General features: G+C 35.1%; 1 protein-coding gene across 5 annotated transcripts in view; it reads left to right on the forward strand.

Moving 5' to 3' along the window:
- The window catches only part of OSBPL8 (oxysterol binding protein like 8), a 214,993-nt gene that overhangs the window by 46,081 nt on the left and 142,397 nt on the right, over positions 1 to 26,515 (forward strand). For 4 of the 5 annotated variants that reach the window (XM_027842484.1, XM_027842488.1, XM_027842485.1 and 1 more), the window contains one exon: positions 20,187 to 20,297. In XM_027842484.1, coding sequence (XP_027698285.1) covers positions 20,253 to 20,297 — 45 coding nt within the window. In that variant the 5' untranslated portion in view covers positions 20,187 to 20,252. Of the gene's footprint in view, positions 1 to 20,186; positions 20,298 to 26,515 lie in introns of those variants that run through there. The other variant, XM_027842490.1, reaches the window with a different exon arrangement.

A 26,515-nucleotide genomic window follows, 5' to 3' on the forward strand; every position in this document is an offset into this window, starting at 1 on the left:
GTTTCTGAGACTAGGGAGAAATTGGGGTCCAAGTACAAGCACAAGCGCCCAAACACAAGCATTGAAGCACCCCATCATTGTCACATCTTTTGTGCTTATTTTAGGTTTATTTGTTGATTTTTCTAATTTTTAAAATAACTATTCAGTTCAGTATTCTCTTCTATTTTGTTAATGTTTGATTACACTTATAGGGATATAATTTTTCCTCTGAAGATTTCTTTAGCCGCATCTCAGAAATTTTATGTTGTTTCACTATTATATTTATTTTGCATAATTGTTCATTGTTGCCACGATTTATTCTTTGACCCACTTATTATTTATAATTTCATTGTTAAGTCTCCTTTTAGGTCTGTGTCTTTTGTTTATAATCCCTGAACCAATGACTGTGGGTTGTTTTTTTATTTTTTTGTCATTTAAGGTTTTTAAAAGATGTATTTACTATTTCTGACTTTTTAACTCTTTTTTTGGGGGGGGCAATAACTCTGTGCCCTAACACTTGGTTAATTTTTGTAAAAGCATGTGGTGCTGGTGCTGAGAAATACATATATTCTTTTGTAATACTATTTAGGAGACTCTGTAAGTGTTTTAGCTCTAGTTTCTCCAGCTTTTTGTTTTGTTCCATATTTTCTGTTTTGTTTATCTTTCTGTTAGACTTAGCCAAAATTTCAAGGGATAATTGAAGCCTCCTGTCACTTATAATTTTGTCTTTATATCAATGTTTTCTTTATGAATTTGGACACTAAGGCGTATGGAGTGTATAAATTTATTACTGATGGTGGTTTTTTGTCCATGATTCTTCTAAACATAATATAATTTCCTTGTTTATCCTTTTTATTTTTTGAATATTTGTTTTTGTTCTGTCAGCATGATTGTAACTCCTGCTTTTTTGGATTCACTTGATCCATGCTAAATTTTTCCCCATCTTCTCAGTTTTATTTTGTATATGTCTTTGTTTTTTAAAATGTGTTTCTTGTAAGCAACAGATTTTGTTTTCTTATTCAATCTGTTATCTTTCTTTTTTTTTTTTTTTTGAATTGTTTACCTGAGGTGGGGAACCTGCCCCCTGGAGGCCACATGTGACCCTGTAGGTCCTCAAGTTCAGACCTTTGACTGAATCCAAACTTCACAGAACAAGTCCCCTTAATGAAAGAATTTGTTTTTGTAAAACTTGAACTCAGTCAAAAGTCTGCGCCCAAGGACCTAGAAGGCCACATATGGCCTCAAGGCTGCAGGATCCCCACCCCTGGATCCTTTTACATTTAAAGTTTATAAGAGTTTTTTGTTTTCCTCCATTTGTCTCTAATATTGATTTTTTTTCAAGTATGTTTTTTTTTCTCTTCCACTGTAAACACAGTAGTATGTCTTTTCGGTTACTTTAGCTAACTCTTTTAAAAAGTGGCCCTATTCTCACTGGCTCTCTTCCCCTCATCCCTGATTCCTCCTTCTTATGTGTGATTCCTTTCCCTTTCAAGTTTTACTTGGGATGGAAATCAATTCATGTTTGTTTATTTTTTAAACCTTTTTGGTTCTGGGTGTTCTTGGTCATGGAGACATCTGAAGTTGTTTTATCTTTGGCCTATACAGTAATTTCTATTTTGGACAGGTTTGAGTCATGGAGAGCAGAGTCTAGGCCTCCAGCTTATTGGTCACATGAGCCAGAAGCCCTCTGCCATTAACTTTAAAATCTTTCTCAAAATGTTTCTAGTCAAAAAAGAAACTGATGCTCAAAGTTTTTTGTACGTGTTCTGTTTTCAAGTACTCTTGACTTCCGAATTTTTTTCAGATTTATATATTACTTTTTTCTCCTTCTTGAACTTTAGAATCATGGAAAAGAATAAAACAGTGTAATTTTCTAGGGAAATGTTAAGCTAAATGAGTTTATCATTAACTTTTGTGCAAATACTGCACATTGACATAGTAGTTTAAGATTTTTTAGATCTTCTGTCATGAACAAAATCACTGTCTGGTTTCATGTAAGAAACTAAAAATTATGACCTTAGTAAATTTCAGTATGGTAAGTATTGGACAATGTATTTTTTAGGATTTTGTGTTTAGAGTACATTGATAGCTTTTCCAATGCATTTCAGGAATAGTCTTATTTTTTGGTACCTTAAAATCAATTTACCTTAATTCATAGATTATAGCCCTAGAAAGATATCAAAGATGTTGCTTCAGATATTTATTGATAGCATAAGAATAACGGACAATTTATTCACAAGGCTACTGAATATTTAGCTTAATTTAAGTGTTTAAGATTGAACAACTGTAATGTTAGTGGAAAGTTTCTGTAATAGTGATATGCTAAGATAAATAACTTCAAAAAGAACTGAGGATTTTTTATTTTGAAGAAAGCAAATTTGATTTAAATTTTCATTTCCTGGCATAGGTTTAATTAGTGCTTACTTGAAACAAGGCACTGTGTTTCCTGCTGGAGACTAACATATATATGACAGTCTGTATTCTTGAGGAGCTAATAAAGAAGTACAGTAATCAAAGGAATGAGCTAAGAATCAGCTATTGGCTTTAAGAACTGGCTTGGCCACTAGTTCGCTCTATAATGTAGGGCAAGTTACTTTACGTAACTCTCTGGATCTTAGTTTCCTCGTCTACAAAATGAGAGGTTTTTCTCGTATTAGATAATCTTTAAGGTCCTTTTGACTGGTACATTCTATGATTATATTTATCTCTGAGGTACAGAAAGTGTTTATAAAAAACAATTTTATATGACTTTTAAATGTAATTTTTATTTCACTTTATTTTTTCTCTTTCTCGTTTCCTTATCACCTTTGACAGAAATATTCATAGTCAAAACAAATGGCTACACTGGCTGTATTCAAGAAAGCCACGTTTCATGCTGTACTCATCTTGAGTTTATATCCTCTCTCTCAGAAGATGTGATGTTTCATCATCGTTCCTCTAGAATCTTGGCTGATCCTTACATTGATCATAATTCTTAAGTCTTAACAAGTTGTTTTTATACATATAATGTACACATAGTGCTTTTTTGATAGATACTATTATTAAAGGCAGGTTCATATTTTTCTATTGTATTCCTATTTTCTAGTTTTTTATTAAATTTTTTTAAAAACAGAAACAGATGTTGTACTTTGGTGTTATATAATTTTTTTGTTATTAAAATCATATATTATTTTAACCAACCCTGCATTTGTGATATGAGACCACCTGGTTATAGTATGTAAACTTTTTTTGTGTGTTGCTTTTGCTTCTTTTCTAATAGATTCTTAAAAATTTTTGGATTAATGGGATTTGGAATTGTGGTCTATAGTATTCTTTCTTTTGACTCTTTCTGGTATCAAGATTATGTTTCTTTCATAGAAGGAATTTGTTTAAGATTCCTTTTCATATTTTTGTGAAGTTTGTATACTGTCGGAGTTGATTGTTCTTTGACTATTTGGTAGAATTAATTTTTTTTCTACCCTTTTGGAATTCATTTATGTCTCACTTCATTTCTTTTTTTCTGAGATTATTTGTGTTGTCTATTTCTTATTCTGTTAATTTTAGCATTTTGTTTTTCTCATGCTTCTCATGCTTTCCTTTATTCTTCTTTTGTTGTTAATTTACCTTTTCTGTTTTTGATGCTGGTAATTTGGTTTTTTTCTTTTCTTTTCTTTCTTTTCTTTTTTTTTTCTTTTGGTTTTGTCTTTGCTTTTTTTGGTGAGGGTTAAGTGACTTGCCCAGGGTCACACAGCTAATAAGTGTCGTGTCTGAGGCTAGATTTGAACTTAGGTCCTCCTGCCTCCAAGGTCGGAGCTCTATCCACTGTACCACCTAGCTGCCCCTGGTTTTTTTCTTTTGAAAAAAATCATTAAGTACTGGTTTATGTAAAAAAAAATCCAACTTCCACTCTTATTCATTAATTCAATGAAATGTTTACTTTTGGTTTTGTTAATTTCTTTAATTTTTCAGAATTTCTATTTTAGTGTTTAATTGGGCTATTTAAATTTGTTGGTCTAATAGTTTATTTAGTTGCGTGACCAATTCATTGATCCATTCCTTCTCTTTTGTTGATAAAAGTGTTTAGACATACACATTTTCCCCTACGGATTGCTTTTCATAAATTTTAGCATATTGTTTCACCGTCATTATCTTTAATGAAATTGTGTATTTCTATAATTTGTTCTTTGATCCATTAATTCTTTAGAATTAAATTAGTCTCCAGTTAATTTTTAATATTTTCTTTGATAGCCCTTTATGTACTCTTATTGCATTCTGATCAGTAAATGATGTATTTATTATTTCTTTTCATTTGCATTTGTTTGTGAGGCTTTATGCCATAATACGCAGTCACTTTTTTTTCAAGGTGCCATGCACAGCTGAGAAAAATGTATACTCCCTTTTTTTGCCACCTAATAATTGCAAGTGGTCTGGCATATTTAAGTTTTTGAAATCCTTTTCAAGCCCTTAACTTTTAAAAAAATTTGTTTAGAGCTAAAAGGGTTAGATTGAGGTCCCCTAGTATTATTTTTTACCTCTCTGTTTCTCTCTACTACTTATTAAATTTTCCTTTAAGTATTTAGATGCTATGTCTTTCAGTGATTATATGTTCAGTGTGTTGATTGTAATTCATTGTCTATGGTAAGGTTCAGCACAATGTAATTTTCCTTTTTATCTTTTTCAATTTTAATCAGATCTTATTTTTGCTGTTGCCTTGATTGAAATCAGAATTGTTACCTCTACTTTTTTGAATATAGTGTTTTGCTTTTTGAAATAAACAGTGAGTAGATTGCGAATCTTACAGATTTACTCTTTCAATCAGTTATATGATGGTAAAAATATGGACTAATTTGTTGGAAAAAAGGCACCCTTCTGGTAGGCTCACCAAAGATGCTTTCAATACATGTATAAATCATTTTCTAAAAAAATTTATGTAGAGGGAGAGTTATTGATATCCTCTTTGTTCCTCAACTTCTTCAAAATTGTGTTGTTTTTACCGTGTGTAGTAGGGCCAGTATCTCCCAGGATTCCTTTCTCTCCCCTCAACTTCGATTAGACTTATTTTACAAAAAAGTTATCACTGGGACTTGATGGAGGGAGCAACAGGCTTTTAATCTGCGTATTCCTTCAAGCCACTTCCTAGTGGCCTGTGGTCATATTGATGGCTTTCTTATTACCCTAAGAGTATAAAAAAAGGCTCTCCCATGTGTGATCAGGCCCTTTTTACTTGGTAGACATCCCATGACCCTGTGAGCTGTCACACCCTCTCTTGCTTTGATGTCTACCCCAAGCTAAGTGCAAGCTATCATTGTTGAATATTTTTTCTATGCCATGGTTTACTAAATCTTCTTTTGTCAACTATCTAACGATGTACATGAGCCTCTTTTCATCCTAACGTTTGATTGGAAGTAACAGGGTACTGGTCTGAGTCCTGCTCCTCCTTATGCCGCAGGACCTTCTTTGTCTAGTATATCTGACTTCTCCTTTCTTATTTTTTCCCACCACTGTTAGAATTCTAGTTGAATATACCTACGAATAGTGAGATTCTCTAGATGCTGCTGTATGCAGATTTGTTGTGCTGATTGCATGTAACTACAGATTATTGTAGGATCTCCTGAAATTCATAGTTATAGTCAAGAATTTGGCAGGAAAAACCAGAAGATGAAGGATGCCTGTTTTCCACACAAAGATGCAGTTATAAGGACTTTATAGAGTTTGTTTATTGGTATAAGCTAGAGGGCAGACACATAGTTTAGATAGTAAATGGAAAATGAGCTGGGCTCAGAATCCACATGGAGAAGAATGGACTAGATTGCCTTTGGGAAAAGTAGTTTCCTGAAACAAAGCCTCATCTTTTTAACACTAATATATTTCTGGTGATGTATTTCTGTGAATCATGAAGCACTATGTAGTCTCTGAAGAGCTAAACTTGAGTATCACTGAGAGTGGTTACATGAAAATATTGGCGGTTCTAATTATATTTTTTATGTAGAAGAACCATAAAATTTCTTCTAAAAATTATGAGCCAAGTAAAATGGAAACAATTACATCGCCAGATTTGTGGAAATAGCAGAATTTCCTGCTTCCTTCTAATACAGATTGAATCTTATAACTATAAATATAATTACAATCTATATAAAAATATTAATCATCACTAGCTGAAGTTCTCTATTAAGAAACACATGGTAAGAAATATTACTATAGAAGAATTATCCAGTGCTTTGGAGGTTGATCTCGGGGAGAAGACATTTTATACTCTATTAAAAAAAACATATTTTAAATCTTTGAAAAATTTACGTTAGTATATGTGTTCTAACCATTTATGACAGAGGGTCACAGATGTGAAAATCTAGGATTAGGAATGACAAGGCAGAACTATTGGTAAGGCAGACTCAGGTTGGGAATTGATTAGGGAACTATCTATATCTCTAGAGGAAGTCTATGATTAAGGCTGTGAGTCTGAACCAGCACTTAGGGTACCAAAGGACACAGTTAAGGAAGATAGTTAAGGTTGGGCAGGCAGTCAAGAGGTAGCAAAGTCCCAGGAACAAGCAATTAGGTGAACAGATTCTTGGCACCAGCATCAGAGCCCTTGATATTAAGCCACTTTTGGTTTCAATAAGCAAAAACTCTTATAATTCTCTTGTAGGGCTTCTGAGTTGAGAGGTGAGCCATATTGGGGAGATGATGAGATTTTTTTGTTTGAGGGGAGAATATCAAGGCCTGGGCTATTTAAGACAAATGTCATCTCTATTTACAAGTCCCTTAAAAGAAAATATTTTGTATCTAGATCCAGTCTAAAATTGTCAGGGCATTTGGAGTAGAGTCAATTTAAGCATATTACAAAAATTTGGAATTCTACAAGCTGAAACTCTGGCTTAGAGGCAGACAGATAAAAATGAAGCCCTTTCTTGGTAAAGGAAATAAGCATTTTGTTGGGTTTTGTCCTGGCAAATAAAGTCTGTACCTGATCTCTATATATGGGGGAACTAGTGTAGTGGGAAGAAAATACTTTTGCAGTCAGAAGACTTGAGTTTGATTCTCAGCCTTGACTCCAATTTGCCTTTCTCATTCACCTTCCCAATCTGTGAAGTTGAGATAATAACCTTTCTGACCTATTTTCCTAGATTGCTATGCGAGGTCTTTGTAAATCTTAAAACATAATATTAATATGAAATTATCAATATGTGATGTTAACTTTTCTGCCATTTTCCATGGTTGGAGAGGCAGGATAGTAGGAGGAACAGAGAAGACATACCATTAGCCAAGTAGGCCAACTCCGTTGTTAAGTTTTGTCTATTTTTCCTTCAAAATGTCCTCATGTCTGTTCCTTTTTCATTCTCCCTTCAAATTAGACATCTCGAAATATATATATATATATATATATGTGTGTATATATATATATGTATATATATATATATATTGCATAAAGGACACATTTGTTGCCAGTATTTACTGTCACAAGCCATAACATTTCAGATTTGTAAAGGAAAAGTCTTATTTCTAAGTTCTCAGCTTTGTTTACATATACTTTACATAATTGTAGCTCCAGTTACCTTTAAAATAAACAAGTTTTAGGTTGGGCTTTCATTTATTAAGATGCTTTTCAGAACCTAAGGCTTTTCATATTTGAAATGGTCAGACAAGGAAAAGGGGGCATTGGGAATTCTCTTTCAGGTTGGAATAGGAGCTTGTAGGCATAATCCATCTCTTAAGGGAAGTTGATCTTTCCCCCTGTATATTCTAATATACTCAATCTTCTTACAGTACACACCTCCCAAATATTTCAGAATTAGCAGTAAAGTGATCGGAAAGTTATAAAAACTTAACCCAGTTCACAAAAGTGAAAAGAATGAGGCCTCAGTACTTGCTATAAGGTTAATTCCTCAGATAAGACCTGCTCTGTCACCCAGGAGGTAGATACATTAATGTGGAGCATCAGTGTTACTCTCATCTCAGGGTATATGCTGTAACACCTTGGGAACTGAGCTGTCTTTATAGCAAGATCCTTTGGGTACTTGAGGAATAAAAGTTCCATAGTAAGATTCTGTTTTTATAGACATATTAGTATTACAAAGATATTTCAGTTTATTTTTATTTTCATTGGAGCATATGTTAAGCTTTTTTTTTTAACCTTTAATATTACTTTAATTCAATAAAAAACTCCTATTTTCTCTCTCACCACCCTGAAACTCTCCCCTCCAAAACCAAACCAAACCAAACGTTTGTAACAAGTCTTCATAGTTAAACCAAACAGATGCTTGCATTGGTCATGTCCATGGGCTTGGCTGATGGCTTACACGTGATGCATGCATGCATACACGTGAATCTATCACATCTCTTTCAGGAGGTGAGTGGTATGGGGCCTTTGGAATCAGATTGGTCATTTTGTTGTTGATCAAGGTTCTTATGTCTTTCAAAGTTGGAAAATACATTAAGTTTTTAAACAGTTAAGAAAAAAATAAAATTGAGGGGACAGTTTATGTTTCAGTTTTAACATGGGTAGATTTTTTTTAGTTGCAAAATTAATAGACATATGACATGTTAGGCAGACGTATAGTTCAGCAGTTGAAACCATATCTAATCTTGGAAAATGATCCTCTATAATGAAACTGTTCTCTAGTCTGATATACTTTGCATCTTATGTAGCTGAATAATTCAATTCAAATATTTATTAATTACTTAAGCATTCTTAGGCATCTTACGATGTAAAATGTATAGTAATATCAGTCGAATTTTTGATGATTAAGGAAAATAGGCTATAGTTTACTTAAATTTGACGATTGTTCAGATATGTAGGTGTTGTTACTAGATCAGCTGTTGAGAGTAGTCTTTTAAAATTTCCAATACTAATATTTTTTCCCCTCAAACCTTCTAGAGATTTAAATTTTTTGTATTTTTAAAATATAATTCTGAAGTTCCTTGCTCATTTCACTCTATGAGATTGCTCATTTCCTAGTAAGACGACTCAGCAGGGGGATACTTAAATAACTTTGGAAAAGGAACTTTACTTTTCTAATCTTCATCACAGAATCATCATCATAGATTTAGATCTGGAAGCAGCCTTTGAAGGTCATTTATCCCATCCCCTTCATTTTACAAGTGAGGAAACTGAGGCCCTTAGAGAAGTGACTTGCTTATAGGCAGTAAATAGAAGAACAGTGAATTGAAACCACAGCCTCTGATTCCAAAATAGAACCACACCTCAGTTTCCTTAACTGTAAAATAAGGGCATTAGATTGCCTTGGTTCCTTCTAGCTCTAGATCATAGAAGCTATAATTTATTTCTTGATGAAGACAAAATATAGTTTGTCTCCTTTCAGCACAATTTAATTGAAAAAAATAAAAGAAACCTATTTTTTAATTTTCAAAATACGGAGTCCAGATTTTGCTGAGTCTATTTCACTGAACTTTTTGGCCAGCACTGAAAATTTTTAAATACTTTCCCCCAATTTTGTCTTTTTGTATAAAGATCTTGATTTTATGCTGAATCAGAAAATGTTATTTTTTCTTTTTTTCTTGATAATTAATTGATTTATTTTTAGTTTTCAACATTCATTTCCATTAGATTTTGAATTTTAAATTTTCTCCCCCTTCTTCTCCTCCCCCTCCCCAAGATGGTGTGCAGTCTGATATAGGCTCTACTTACACATTCATATTAAGCATATTTCCCCATTAGTCATGATGTAAAGAACAATTAGAACTAAAGGGAGGAACCACGAGAATGAAGCTACAAAACAGCAAAGGAAGAGGAGAGCAGATGGTATGCTTCCATTTGCATTCAGTCTCCATAGTTCTTTCTCTGGATGGTGGATAGCAATTTCCATCATGAGTCTTTTGAAGTTGTCTTAGATTCTTGCATTGCTATGAAGAGTCAAGTCTATCACAGTCAGTCATTGCACATTGTGGCTGTTACTGTGTACAATGTTTTCCTAATTCGGCTCTTTTCACTCTGCAACAGTTCATGTAGTCTTTTCAGGTTTTTTTGAAGTGTGCCTGTTCATCGTTTCTTATAGCATAGTAGTATTCCATTAGATTCATATACCACAACTTGTTTAGCCATTCCCTAATTGATGGGCATCCCCTCAATTTCCAATTCTTTGGCACCTCAAAAAGAGCTGCTATAAATATTTTTGTACATGTGAGTCCTTTCCCGTTTTTATGATCTCTGTGGGATACAGACCTAGAAGTGGTATTGCTGGGTCAAAAGGTATGCACAATTCTATAGCCCTTTGGGCATAGTTCCAAATTGCTGTCCAAAATGGTTGGATCATTTCACAACTCCACCAACAATGCATTAGTGTTCCAGTTTTTCCACATCTTCTCCAACATTTATCATTGCCCTGTTTTGTCATGTTAGCCAATCTGGTAGGTGTGATGTGGTACCTGAGTCATTTTAATTTGCATTTCTTTAATCAATAGTGATTTAGAACATTTTTTCATATGGGTATAGATAGCTTTAGTTTCTTACTCTGAAAACTGTCTGTTCATATTCTTTGACCATTTGTTAATTGAAGAATGACTTGTATTCTTATAAATTTGACTCAGTTCTCTATATATTTTAGAAATAAGGCCTTTATCAGAGACACTGGTTGTAAAAATTCTTTCCTCGTTTTCTGCTTACCTCCTAATCTTGTATGCATTGGCTTTGTTCGTGCAAGAACTTTTCAATTAATGTAATCAGAATTATCCATTTTGCATTTCATAATGTTCTCTATCTCTTGATCGGTCATAAATTCTTCCCTTTTCCATGATCTGAAAGGTAAACTTAACTATGCTTTCCCAGTTTGTTCTTGAGCACTGGGAATACTATGATACAAATGAAACAGCCCTCGTCTTCAAGGACCTTAATTCTCTTGGGCTGACAACACATGCATAAGAAAGTACTTACAAAATATGTACAAGAAAAATACTAGGTAAACTTTGGATGTGGAGGACACTAGCCCTTGGGAGCATCAGGAAATGCTTCCTTTAGAGGGAGGAATTATAAAAAGCACGGGTGAAGAGGGAATGCATGCCAGGTATAAGGGACAGGTCTTGCAAATATGGGAGCCAGGGTGTCCTGTCTGAATAGCGAGAATGACAGTTTGGCTGGACCATATCATGTAGGAGGGGGAGTAATACATGGTAATGTTGGATAGGGAAGTTAGAGTCAGGTTGTGAGGGGATTTAAGTGAATGAAGGAGTTTATTTTTGATTTTTGATCCCAGAGGTAATAATAAGGAAAGCCACTGGAATTTATTGAGGAGTGACACGATTAGATGTATACTTTAGGAAAATCAGTTTACTAGCTGTATGCAGAATGCCTGGAATGGGGAGAAATCAGTTTGGTGATTGTGAGTGGCAGTATGCCAAGTGAGAGGTGATGGGTCTAGAAGTGGGGTGGTAGCCAGGAGACTTAAGGTAATGGGATGGTTGTGAGGAATGTGGAGATCAACTTAGAAAAAGACTTGGCAGCTGATATAAATGAGAGTTGAAGATGATAATGAGGTTGTGAAACTGCGTGATTAGGAAGATAGATCTTTTTTGGATGTTTTGTGTTTTAGATACTTATGGGTTCAGTTTTTTTTTAAAAACCATTCTTAGAGAAGACCAACCTTTGTCCCTCTGCTCCTCATCATCTCATGTACATTTCTTCTGTCTGCTTCTGTCAAAATCCTTTTTGCTTGTTAGAGGTTGAAGAACTTCCTGTCTGTTCTCTGCTCACACCTGGGCTAGGTGAGTTCAACTCTGGCTTCCTTCTGTAGCTTTTCTTTCCTCTTGCCACTCAGGCAGTTTCCTACTATGTTATCCCTTCCACAAAAAATACTGAATTATTCATTATTGTTTCAATATAAATTTAAATTTCTCTTAGTCTTTAGCCTCATAGACCAAAGGCTTATACTTTAAAAGTTCAACTTCAAATTAACTTGGAAAGTGCCTTAGAGGTCATCTGGTCCAACAATACCTTCATTTTATTTTATTTTTCTTGTATTTTTAAAATTCTGAACTTAACCAACACCAAATAAAGTGATCATTTCCGTAGACTTGTATAGCAGGAGAGGATTGTTCAAGAAACTGTGAGTCTCTATCATGTAGAGCTTGCTTTTGTTTTTTGAGCATAATAATAACTTTCAGAGTCGTTCTGCTTGTCTGTAATTCTTTCTGGCTTCCCTTTCCTTCTTTTCCTTTGTTTTTTTTCTCTGCCTTCCCCTCCCCCTCTATAAAGTAATCTTTTGATAGTTTGATTGGTATGGCACTGAATAAGCAAAATAATTAGGCAATATTGGTATCTTTTTTGTAATTATTTTAAATGGAATTTCTCTTTCTGTCCTCTCCTGCCAGGTTTTATTGGTAGTATTAAAAATGTTATGATTTGTGTGGATTTATTTTACATCAAGGTAGGTAGCTAGGTGGCTCAGTGGATAAAATGCCTGACCTGGAGTTAAGAAGACTCCTCTTCCTGAGTTCAAATCTGGCCTCAGACACTTACTAGCTGGGTGACCCTGGACAAGTCATTTAACCGTGTTTGCCTCAGTTTCTTCATCTGTAAAATAAGCTAGAAAAGGAAATGGCAAACCACTCTAGTATCTTTGCTAAGAAAACCCTAAATGGGGTCATGAAGAGTCAGACATGATTGAAAAACCACTACACAACAACTAATTTTATATCCTATAACTTTGCTGAACTTAATAAGACTTCTCTTAGTTTTAGGTGACTCTGGGGTTCTTCTGCAAAAGGTAGTAATTCTGTTTCCTCTTTGCCTATGCTGATTCTCTCAGTTTTTTCTTTTGCCGTGTTGCTTTAGCCAACATTTCTACGATTATATCAAATGATAATGGTGATAATGGATATCCTTGCTTTTCCTGTGATACAGCTGTGAATGCTTCCAGTTTATGCCCAATACATATTATGCTTATTTTTGGTTTTAGATAAATGCTACTTAACATTTTAAGATAAGATCAATTTATTCCTATTTTCTAGTATTTTTTTTTAACAGAAATAGGTATTGTATTTTGTCAGAAGCCTTTTTGCATCTATTGTTATAATAATATGCTTTTTGTTCTTATTCTTATTCATATGGTCTTGTTATGTTTATAGTATTCCTAATGTTAAACTTCTTAGTATAAATCCATCTTGGTCATAGCATATACCTTTTTGATATGTTGCAGTCACCTTTTTGCTAATACTTTATTTAAAATTTTTGCATAAATGTTCATTACTGACACTTTCTTGTTCCTTCTGTTTGATATGTCTTCTGGAACTATGTTTTTTCATTGGCCTGCCCAGTGCCACTAATGCTTCTTTTCCTTGTCTCCCGTACTGCCTGTTCTGGCTTTCTTCTTAAAATCTTTATCAAGAAGCCTTTTGAGGTTTCTTTCAGTGTTAGTTCCATCTGAGATTACCTCCAGTTTTTCCTGTATAGCACAACAGTCTAACTTCGGATCTCATTGTTCCACTGAAACGGCTCTCTCCAAAATTATCAATGGTTGCTTAATTGCCAAGTCCTTTGGACTTTTCTCATTCCTCATTCTTAATCTCTCTGCAGCCTTTGACACTTTTGTTCCTCTTCTTCTTGATACTCTTCTTTGTAGGCTTTTAGAACACCACTTTCTCCTGGTTCTTTTTCTATTTGTCACACTGCTTCTTTGAAGTGTCCTTTGCTGGATGCTCTTCGTTTAACTCTAGGTGTCCCACAGGCTTCTGTCCTGAGCCACCTTCTCCGCTCCTTGTATAGAATGTGAACTTCTTGATAGACTTCTTGACTATGTTTGTCTTTCTTTGTATCCCCTAAACTTAGAGTGGTGACTGGCACGTAATAAATAGTGGTTGTTGACTTCAGTAGAGATAGTGATTGATAGCTCCCAGTCTCTCTATATTGTGCCTCCTTTTAGGTATCAAGACCATTTTTATATCAGAAGAATTTAGTAGGATCCCTGCATTTCCTATTTTTGCACACAGTTTATGTGATATTAGAATGAATTGTTCTTGGAATGTTTATAGAATTTACTTGTAAATCCATTTGACTCACCATTTTTTTTTCTTTGGGAGTTCACTTGCAATTTGTTTATTTTTCTGAGAATCCATTGTTTATGTTCTCTATTGTTTGGTCGGTTAATATTTTTTGAATTATTTATCCATTTCATTTATGTTGTCAGTTTTCTTTGCATATAGTTGGGGCACAAGAATTTCTAATCATTTTTTTGGGGGGTGAATTTTCCTTTTACATTTTTTGATACTGGTAATTAGATTTTACACATGGGCAAATTGAGGCTTTGAAGGGTTGAATTATTTGCTCTCTGTCACAGGTAGCAACATTCTAGAATCTGGAGTTAGATTTTGTGTGGCAGAAATTCTGTTTTGTGTTTCTTTTTTCACACCAACACATTGCCCTTCAAAGGGCTGTTCTTGTTCTTTTTTTTTAAACCAGTTTTTTCCTTAAAAACAAAACAAAGTACAATTCCATATGTTATTCTAGACACACAACAAAGTTGCTTTATTTTTATATAAATTCTCTTGTTTTGTATAATCAGAATTCCTTATTTTGACTTTTGTGATGGCCTCTAATCTTGTTTGGTTAAAAATTCTTCCATTAGTTCTTTAAGGTAGCTGATGTTGTTCTCATCCATTTTGTGTACATTATTGTATTCATTTGGTAGCTAGGTATATAGAATGAGCTGGGCCCGATGTCAGGAAGACCTGAGTTCAAAATCAGCTTCGGACAATTGTTAACTGTGACCCTGGCCAAGTCAGTTTATTGTTTGCCTCAGTTTCCTCAACTGTTAAATGGGGATAATAATAACACCTATCTCCCAGGTGTGAGGATCAAATAAGATAGTATTTATAAAGTATTTACTTATAATGCCTTACACATAATAGGTGCTATATAAATACTAGTCATTGTCATCGGCATCATCGTTTTGAACTTATTTTGCTGTGTGAGATATTAGCCTAAAGTAATTTTCTCCAGACTGCTTTCTAGCATATCTATTAAGACTTGTCATATAGGGAATTTCTCTCCAAGTAATTCATATCTGTGGTTTTTATTGAATTGTACTGTTTCTGATTCTTGCTTTTCTAGTTTGTTCCTCTTACTGACTTTTCTGTTTTTTTAAACATTACCAAATAGTTTAGATGATTCTGCTCAAGATAATATTGTTTCGAGGTCTGAAAGTGTTACTCCTTCTTTAAATTTTTCAACATACATTGTGGCACACTGGAAAAAGTACTGACCATGTCATCTCAGAGCAGGTACCTGTGTGAACTCAGACAACTATTTAACCCCTCTGGCTCCAAGATTCTGCCATTTGTAAAATCGAGGGGTTGAAGCTGATGACTTCTTATGACCTTTCCAACTTGAAATCCATGATGATATGATTATATTGTATTTCTGGTAATCTGTATCATGTTCTCTTGCCCCCCACCCCAGCCCTACCCCCATTGTTTTAGCCACTCCACCTTCCACTCCTTCACAAGCCCCCAAGACTGAGATGTTTTACCTTTTTTGAGTTAGGTAGTGGTTCACAGTCTCCACTGTAAAAACTGTACCAGTAATAACTTACCCTGAACCTAATTTTGTGGGTTCCTTTTCCTCTGGCAAGGAGACCCCTTCCTTTTTAATTAGCTCTCTACCACAATGTGAACCCTTCTCCCCCTGGTAACTGTGCCTGCTTTTCTGTCTTTTGGCTAACAGTGTCAGTGTTCTTTTTGGCCATCTCTATACCATGTTGCCTCCACTTCTCCCAGTATCCTCATTTTGCCATTCTTCTACCACCTCCACCTTGGATTCTGCCCCTAAAGTACCAGACTGTGTTAGATCAAACCTCCATTACATTTGTGGTCCATTGCAACATCATGCTGCTTTCTTTCCCCCTTTGACTATAAATTCTTTGAGGGTAGGGACTGTCTTTCTCGTTTGTGTTTGAATTCCCAGCTCTTAGCACGGTGCCTGGTGTACAATGAGTATCTAATAAATGCTTTATCTGTTCATCGTTTATCTAATGATGACTGAAAGCTCTTAGTGTCCTATCTCCTCATCTGTAAAATGAAGATGATTGTAATTTTACTGTCTTCCAGAGTTGTGCTTAATGTCCTTTGTGATGATTAGTGTAACCTGGAATTTTTGCTTTTAACTTCATCATATTATGTACTTCATATATCTATAGGAGAGATTTTTAGGTTTATAAATCACAACCTGTTTCCTGTAAGTAGGACAAATATCTATATTTTGCAGATAAAAAAACTGAAGATGAGAAATGTTTTGTGATATGTCCATGATCACATACCTTAGTTAGTCATTGGAGCCGTGGTTCAAGCTCACATCTCATGACTAGAACTCTAATGTATTTTCTATTTTATCATTATTAGCACTATCAAGAAAAGATTACATTTTGTTCAGCATAATTTGCTTAATAAGATAGGGAAATAATACATTCTAGAAAGATTTCTATCAAAATTATGACCTTATTAAAAAAGTTTATACCTTCAACTGTTTGAAAAATCACTCATCATTCCTTAATGATTCTGGATACGTGGACATATGAGAATATTTCCTTTAGTCCTCTGTGTGGATGAGAAAAAATTGAAATATGTTTACTCTTAATAATGACATAATTATCTTATTCACATATTGAGCAATTAATGAGTACAAATCACTGCTAGGTGTGGAAGAAGATATAAATAAAGTTTACGATGGTCTCTGCCATTTGAAAATTGAGAGTTTAATTGGAAAAATAAGCTGTACAGGCACAAAATATGATTAAACAGAAAAACGTCTAAAAGTGTCTAAATTAATGATATAAATAAATGTATCTGAAAAAGAGTGATCAAAGAGCAGGATGAAGTCAGCAAGTACAAGTTATGGAATATTTATTTTGCTGTAAGAAATATGTGATGTATAAATACAGAAAAGCACGTAAACTGATGAGAGTGAAGTAAGTAGAGCCAAGAAAACAATATACACAGTACTTACAACAATGTAAATGAATAGAACAACTACACATCAAAAAAAAATTAAAATAAATGTAATGAAATTATAAAGATCAAACAGGGCTTTGAAGAGGTATGAGAAGACACAGCCTACCTTTTTGTGGAGGTAAGAGGGCCATAGATGTCATATATTGCTCATAATTTGGACTTTGCAGTGTGCCAATCAATTATGCTGATTTTTTTCCTTCCTAAAATATTATTTGTCATATGGGATAGTCCTCTGGAAAGGGAAGGTGGAAGGATACTTGGGATAACTATAACAATGTAAGAAACAAAATATCAATAAAAACATTAAAATGTAATTGGGAAATAAAATAAAAATGTTATATAAATAAAATAAAAATATATAATATATAATATATGTTATAGAATTATAATATATTATTTACAATTTATATAACAAAATATATACATAAAAATAAAAATGTTATAAATAAAAATAAAAATATAATAAAAATGAGAACTAAAATGTTTAATAAAAATAATGTTAATTTGTTTTTAAGGCGATATGCAGCAACAGTGATCTCTTTCTGTTTGAATTTGACACTACAGTTGTCCCTTCCACATTGCGATTTTCCCTATTGCAGTTTTGATATATTGTGGGTCGGCATAAGAAATTAAATAGGAATTTTTGAGAGTTTCGTGGAAGCCACAGATGACAAGTGAAGACTCACAGATGACACAAACAAAGTTTGGACACTCAGAAGTGCAGAGAATACATGTATAGCATTATGTAATATCATCCCAAATTTTACAATAAGGTACTGTAAAAACCCCATAAAAGAAAATGGAACAAATTCAGACTTCTCTGGTGTGAAGGGAGGGCCAAAAAATTTTACATGGATTTTCTAAATCATAGGGGCACCTGGCCCCTAACCCCCACGATGTGGAAGGGCCAACTGTACTGATCTAGCTAGCCCATGCATTGTGTGTATATATGTGTTATCCCCTCTATGTTCCATTAATCACAGCTTCCGTCTTCTTTCACTTAGTCAGACCCTACCATCGGCTCTCTCAATCAAGGATTCAGAGCAAACATGGGAAAAAAAAAATCCTAATAATTAGTATGTAATCTGAACTAAAACATCATTTCTAAATGCGTATCAGATTATTGGCCAGATTAGCGATGCAAATCATTCCCAGTTAAGCTATGCCAAAAGAGTTGTCACAATAATCAACATGCTTTTGCACTGGTTTTCCAATTCTTTACATCCAGTCCCATTAACTGGGGCACAATTTTCAGACAACTACAAGAATTAGAAGTGTTACAGTGATAGAAATGGAATGTCTTTAAGTTGTATGAATTAAATACTGCAATAAAAATACATTCCTGTTAGTAGATTGGCCATTCACACGAGAGCTTCAAGTTTATTTAAGGCAATAAAAGAAAATGGTGTTGACATGGATAGTGAAGAAGCTTTTACTCCACATGTTGACTGGTGTCATGGCTTTAAAAATAGATTTCTATTGCATAATATTAAAATTATGGGAAAGATGACCAGTGTGGATGAGGAAGTGGCAGCTAAATATCCTTAGGTTTTCCAGAAAATAATCAAAGAAGATAAGATATACTGAACAGTGAATTTTTAATGTGGATTAAATAGACTTATTCTGGACAGTGATGCATCTAAAATTTATATTTGATCTAAGGAAGGAAAAAACTCAACCCAAATTCAAAGTGTCTAAAGATCACCTAGCACTTTTATTAAAAGGTAATACAGAAGAGGCAGGTAGGTGGCTCAGTGGATTGAGCTTTGGGCCTAGAGTCAGGAAGAGACCTGAGTTCAAATTTGGCCTGACAGTTACAAGCTGTGTGACCCTGGACAAGTCATTTAACTTTTGTTTGTCTTAATTCACTGGAGAAGGAAATGGCAAAGCACTCCAGCATCTTTTCCAAGAAAACCTTGTGGACAGGATTAATGTGATGTGATCCACAAGGTCACGAAGAGTCAGATATGACTGAACAACAGCAATAATGCAGTAGAGGATTTTAAATTAAAACCAATGCTTATTGGGCTTAATGTTCTGAGAAGCTATATAACCTTTAGTCCTTTAATCATTTCCAGTTCTTTGGTGGTCAGAAAAAGCATGGGTGATGAAAACTATTTTGATAGACTAGCTTTCAAGTTATTTTAGTCTAGCTGTTGAAAAATATTGCAAGGACAACCAAATCTTAGTTTAAAGCATTACTTATGTTAGGTAATGCCCTGGGTCATCCAACTATATTTCTTTCATTGCATAGAATGTGAGCATGCAAATTTGCCAAAATATGGATAAAACTTCTATACTCGCCAGGATGTGTATAAAGATTTATAGAAAGAGAAGACTATGCTGCTAAAATATTTTAAATATTAGTGATACTTTCATTATATTGTCCATGTAGGCTTATATTTAGATATGATATTGAGGAATTTTAAAGTTTTGCTTCCTGTACCTTATCTATTACTTTGTAATAAACTTGACTCAGAAATAGACTTTTCTTATCCTTTGTTTTTATATTACGTTCATAAACAGGTAAGAAACTTATTTTAAAAATTTTCATTGTATTTTTCTATTGGGCTAGAGCCAATTATCATAGTTTACAATATAGCTTTAAATTTGAATAGCTTGAATTTGAATAATGCAACCACTTCATGTGATACTTTATTCACACTAACTGGGAACTATCATTTTATCATTTTTCTTTTTATCATTTTTTATAATTTTTTTCCTGGCCTTATGGATCTCATCATGACAGTGGCACTTATAATGAAAACAAAAGTACTGTATATGTGGAGTAATCTGTTGTAAAATGTCAATATTTATCATGTATCTTTCAGTCTCATGGCTCTTAAACTTAAGTGGATCAGTGACGATATTCCCTCCAGAGTTGTAGTCTGTACTTACTTAATACTCTGTGACTTATTTGTAACTTTCTATAAATTGTCTCCAACGTTGCACCCAGCATAAAGGCTGTCAAGAACCCTTCTGAACCACACCAAAAGAATTGTTTTCTCCATACTATAGCAATTTAAAAATCTCCATACCATTTATTACTTATGTGATATTTTGTATTATTTTATCTGTACAGCTACATCATCAGCTTCTTCAAGGCATGGATTGTATCTCATACATTTTTTGTACCTACTTAGTTTTTAATTCAGTATCTTGCATTTCTGAGACTTAATAAATATTTGGTGATTTGCAAACTTTTGTTAGACTATAATGATGTTCCTGTTCTCTTACTACTACTGATGAATCTTTTTGTTTGTAAACTCTTCCAGGATTCTCAGATTTGCATAATGAACAAGTTTTAATTGAAAGAGAAGCATAGCACATCCTCATACAGCATGGAAACAGTTTTGGCAGAAGGCGGGGATCTTGAACGAAATTTGGTGAGTGTTTTAAATATAACACTATATTATATTTTAAAATGTGAAAAAAACAGAATTGTTAAGTTGGAAGAATCTGAGATCATCAAGAATCTTGTCTACAGTGTCTGTGAAAAGGGATAATCCACAGCCTCTACTTAAAATACTTTGAGTACATCACATTTCAGGCTTTGACAGCTTTAATTATTAGGAAGTTTTCCCTTTGGTTTTGAGCCAAAAATCTGTTTCTGCAACATATTCATTTTTCTAATTCTGCAGGACTAAGCAGAACAAGGCCTTTGAAGTAATGTCATGCTCTCCAGAAGCACATCAGAATAGCACAGATCTAAGATCCCAATAGTGATAGTACAATACTTTATCCGATGTTTTGGTACAATCCAGTAAGTTATATTTATAGCATTTCCCTGATCTTCTAGTTCAGTAACCCTGTCAAAAAATGTTAGTCTGTCATGACATATCTCAGATGAAGCCGTGCTAACTCATTGTAGTCACTACTTCCTTTTCTATTTACTAATAACCTTTTTAATGATTCATTCTGACCTATAATTTAGATTTTACTCACTTCTTTCAAAAAAAAAATTGGGCTTGGTTGCTTTTTGCCAGCTCCTGTAGTCCATCTTCTCTTGTATATAATATTTTAAATAGGCATCATGAAGACAGTGGGTCAACATTCACATCTGTCTTTTCTTTCAGAACTTGAGTTTGTAGTTTATCTGGTCTAGGTGACTTGAATTCATGGAGGACAGCCAAGGGTTTTCTTACTCTTTACTTAACTTGAATTGATGTTAATTACTTTTGCCATTTTATTTTGTCCTTTCTTTTCCAAAAGTTATCCCCTATGGCAGACAAAACAGAAGCAAAAGAAGAACTGAACAGCTCTGTTTTCTCTTGTCATTTATCATTCCATCCATTTTAAATAAAGAGGCTGTTTCTACTTTAAGCCTCTTCTTACATGCCCACAGCTTTAACAACTTTGTTATCCTTAATTTCTCTCATCAGCCTCAATTTATTCTGCCTTTAGCACTCATAATGCTGTTTTTTATAGAATTGCTGCTCAAGGGACACCTTCTGAGTTAAGCTTTTCCTGATTCCCCCATCTGTTGGTGTTCTCCACTGCAAAAATTTACCTTCTGTTTGTTTTGTATGTACTCATTTATCTACATGTCATTGTCTTCCTCAATGGAATGTAAATTCCTTGAGGACAGGGATTGTTCTGTTTTTATCTATCTCCATTGCCTAGTCTAGTGCCCTACACAGAGTAGGTATGTAATAAATTCTTAATGATTAATTAACTGTATCGTGCTCTTATACCCATCTTTTCTTCTTATCTGCCCTTGGTTCTTCTGTGAATATCTTTTAAAATTTTAAGTTGGTTGGTGAATTTTCTATGCATTTGTATCCGTCTCCCTGGAAAGTTTTCTTTTTTTTTTTATCATTCAATTATTTCTCTTTATGTCTTTAGAATTTCATTCTTAAAAGTTTCCCATACTTCCTGGGATAATGTCCCTTGTAGAATTTTAATGCATGGAGTTCTGTCTTTTTTTGGGGGGTCAGGGCTAGGGGGGTTAAGTGACTTGCCCAGGATCACACAGCTAGTGAGTGTTTTGTGTTTGAGGTCGGATTTGAACTCGGGTCCTCCTGAATCTAGGGCTGATGCTCTATCCACTGTACCACCTAGCTGCCCCACGGGAATTCTGTCTTCTTAACTTTTGAAACTTGCTTCTCCAAAATCTAGGGTACGTGTCAGACTTTGCCTGACTTACCTTTCCTTCTCTGTCACAAATTCTAGGAAGGAATAGTTACTTTCTTCTCCTGGTTTCTTTCTTTTCCACCCTAGCAAAATCCTTTGTTAATGAGAATCTGTTTAAGTATCTACGCTTTGAAAGATGAAATTACCATTATTATTAAGGCAGTCCACGAAGTTATTAGCAGCTCTTCTCTTGGCAAATTAAATACTCTGGCAGATGTTAGATACTTGAAGTTCACTAGCCATCACTATTATATTATGTTTCTTTGTCTAGCTTGTAATCTCTTTCCTATGTTCCTCATTTATTGTTTTTGTCCAAGAGGGCTATAATACTCTGGTGGCAAATTTGCATTTGTTTCATCATCTGTTGATCTTCATTCAGATGTTGTCCATAGTGCTTCTTTCCTGATTACTTAACTTCTTAACAGGAGCTAAGTAAAATCTGTTTTATTTAATCTGATCTTTGTCTTTGTTTCCTCATTTGCTGTATATCCTAAGCGTATTATTTGAATGTCCTAAATGAATTAGTTACCCAGACTCAAGACGTGGTAAATGAAACCATCCAAGCCACACAAGTGAATTCAAACAAAATAGAGATTTTATCTAGCTGCATAAAAAAAGATATTGTAATAATGCCATATTAAGTCAGGATATGGGTTTCAGAGTGTAAGGTTGGATTCACATAAAGTACCTTGCTTACTGTGACTCCCAGAGTTGTGTCTAGGAAAGAAGGAATTATTAGATCCACACAGCAGAGGATTGTTCCAGATCCGAGGAGTAGGGATACCATGACAGTGATGTGGCTTTAGCCTGGGTGGCCAATAATCTTCCCAAGCTCTATTTCATTGCTTTGTACATCTAAGTTAGCTGACTTGGAACTAGGTTAGGGTGAACAGCAAGTGTGAACAAAGAAGTAAGATGAATTTTTAACTGCAGCAGGAGGTCCACAAACTTTACCTATTGTAGCAAAGTGACTGTATTTTGTATTACCACACCATAGAACAGGGATTCTTAACATTTTTTGAGTAATGGTCCTCTTTGGCAGTCTGGTGAGATCTATAACCCTTTCTCAGAATAATGTTTTTAAAAATGAAATTCATAGGATTACAAAGGAAATCAAATATATTGAAGTACAATTATAAAAAATTTTTTTTTAAGTTCACAGCCTACTGGTTAAAAACCTTTGCTATAGAGTTGAATTACTATTAAGTCCTTCCTGTGCTTTTGAAATTTTGATTTAGCAAAAACATTAGTTTGTACATTTTGTTTTCAGGAGGATGTCATATAAAGTGAGGTTCATTTGTTAAATCTACTGTAGAGTAGCTATATGACATAATCTTATTTAGTAGAGATGTTTCAGAAACTTTTTTTGGAGGGAAATTGATATTTCTTTTCATGAGTATTGCTATAGAACTGATGAGTACTGTACTGAGGTTTCTTCAGTAAATACTTAGGAAAGGCTAAGTTGCCTAAATTAGCAGTTAACTTCAGTTATGAACAGTCTCCTCGTGGGAAAGTTAAAGATAATTCTCTTGACATCCTGCTTGACCATTGTGGTTTCTATATGCCAATTCCAGGATTCTTTTGCCTTTTTAAATAGTTAATAATTGTAAATTAAAATTTTTGTAAAGAAGCATAAATAGTAGACATTGACATTACAAGGTTTATTAATTAAGTGATTTCCCCAAGGTCCTAAAGTCAGTTGGTAGTGGATTTGGAAACAGATTCTTGTCAGCTCTCGTAATTTTTTTCCTACTCTATCGCTCTGCCTCTCAGTCATAAACACAAATACATATGATACAAGGTTGAATGTGATATCCGGGTAAAGGAAGAATTCAGACAATATTTTATACAAACATGTTCCAAAATCATATTAAGTTTTAGGTCGGTGAAGGCTTCATAGAGATGAGATAGGTCTTGAAAGAAGAAAAGAATTTGATCCAACTGAGATTGTGTTCCAGTCATGGGGATGTCTTATATAAATGTCTAGGGATTGTTGAGGGCAAAAATGAAATCAGAGAGCTACTGGCTGGGATATGACTGTGTGACTGTGGAGAGCACATGGCGAATAGGGCTGAAGTCAGATTGTGGATGTCTTTAAATGTCATGGTCAGGAGTTCATGTTTTGTCCTATGAGCTTTAGGGAGCCATTGAAGGTCTTTGAGTAGAGCAGTGATATGGTATTGGAAGGGTTAGTTCAGAAACTACGTGAAGTATGGATTATAGAGATGAGGGACTGTGGAGAGATTATTAGAGTAGTTTTTATGAATAAGGAGAGCTTGAACTAGGGTGGTGGCAGTATATGTGGTAATGAAGAGGCATTTATGATGGGATGATACCAAGACAGAATCAACAGGACTTGGCAGCTGGCTCAGTGTAGGAGGTAAGGCGACAAATCAAAGATGATTCAGACATTTAGAGTCTTAGTAACTGGGGGGATAGTGATGCCCTCAGTAGGAATTGGGAGGAAGAGCGGGTTTCAGGGGGAAGATGGTGGATTCTGTTTTGGATATGTTGAGTTTAAGGTGCTATTGACACAGCCAGATGGAGATGTCTAATTTGGGAGTTGGGAGTGAGGTGCAAGGAGCTCAGGGAAGAGATTAGGGCTGAATATTTCAATTTGGTAGTCTTCTACATAGAGGTGATATAAAAGAGGTGGGAGGAAGAATAGGGATAAATGAAGAAGACTGAGGAGGAGAGTAGTCAAACATATGGGAGAACCAGGAGAACAGAAGCCCAGGAGAGAAAATATCAAAAAAGTGGAGAAAAGCAACTGTTCCAGATATTCACAAATGGCTAGGCAGATTAAAATTGGAAAGATGTTATTTGATTGATAGGAATCTGTTGGCTATCTTGTGAAGAGTTGTTTTATTAGAACAGTGGGTATGAAAGCCAGATTATAAGACATTTGACATAGAGGAGGCCAGTGTAGACTGTTCTTCTTGAAGTTTAACATTGGAGACAAGATTTCTCACACACACACACACACACACACACACACACACACACACACACACACACGTTGATATGTCGAGGGGATGGCATAGTGAAGGGGAGATATTTTTAGGATGGAGACCAAAGCATATTTATAGGTAGGAGGAGAAAAGGCACCAGTAGAAGAAGGAATTGAAGATGAATGACGGGGAAGGGCAGCTCATGGCACAGTGAATAGAGTATTAGGCCTGGAGGGAGGGAGACCCGAGTTCAAATCTGGCCTCTGACACTTACTAGCTTATGTGACCCTAGATAAATCACTTCACTCTGTGTGCCTCAGTTTCCTCAGCTGTAAAATGAGCTGGAGAGGGAAATGGCAAACCACTCTAGTATCTCTGCTAAGAAAATCCCAGATGTGGTTACGAAGAGTCAGACACACCTGAAATGACTGAACAACAAAAAGAGAGAAAGGGAGTGATTTATTGAACATAACTGAATGAAGTAAGAATGGATGCTGCTGATGGTGTAAGTGCAGATTCCATCCTAATATTTTGTCTGTGAACACAGAAAATAATCCATTTAAATTCCTGAATTTTGGCGGGGCCAGGATGGTGGCGTAAAAGCGGTGACTTGCTTGAGCTCTCCGTCAAACCCCTCCAAATACCTGTAAAAAATGGCTCTAATCAGATTCTAGAGCAGTGGAACCCACAAAAAGACAGAGTGAAACAAATTTCCAGCCTAAGACAACTTGGATGGTTGATTGGAAAGGTCTGTTGAGCCAGGCTGGGAAAGGAACGCAGTGCAGCATGGGCCATGCAGGCCGAAGACCAGGCCTCAGCGAACCCTGAACAGATTCAGGGGACTGAATCACTAGCAGCTGTAGGGATTTCCAGAAATGCCAAAGACAACATAGAAGGTCAGTAGGAAAGGTCTTTTGGACCGCAGTGAGAGAGGAGCACCAGTCCTGTGCGGCCGCGGGACTGTGGCTGCTTTCGGAGCTCTTGGCCCACTGACCAAGAGCCTTGAGCAGCTGATCAGAGGGGGATTGCAGGGATCTCTTTGCTGGTGCTGAGGCAGGATTCTCTTGCTTTGCCCCTGCTTGGATTTGAGTTGCAGTCCTAGGTGGTGGTCCTGGGGTGAGGAGGAGCGCTGGCTTGGCAGAGCTTGTGGTGGTGGTGGAGAGGGAATCCTCCTCTCAGTTCCAAGGCAAAAAAGAGTGCTTGTGGTCACTCATAGACCAGAGCACAGGCCAGGAAAGGAGCAAACACCTCACCCTTGATCATCCCACCTTGGAAGAACTGAAAATTTACAGGTCCGTAGAAGTATCTCTGAAAACAGCTGCACAGAACCTCCGTGGCTTGGGATAGTACATACTCCACACTGGAAAAAGACCTCTACCTTAACAAAGAGTTTATAACTCAAGTAATTGTCTGGGATCATGAGCAAACTGCACAAAAAAAGAAAAAAGAAAGAAAAGAAAAGAAAAAAAGGCAGATCATAGAATCTTTCTTTGGTGACAAAGAAGATCAAAACATATAAC

This window comes from Vombatus ursinus, unplaced genomic scaffold, assembly GCF_900497805.2.
Source record: "Vombatus ursinus unplaced genomic scaffold, bare-nosed wombat genome assembly UNPS02014874.1, whole genome shotgun sequence".
Taxonomy (NCBI): Eukaryota; Metazoa; Chordata; class Mammalia; order Diprotodontia; family Vombatidae; genus Vombatus; species Vombatus ursinus.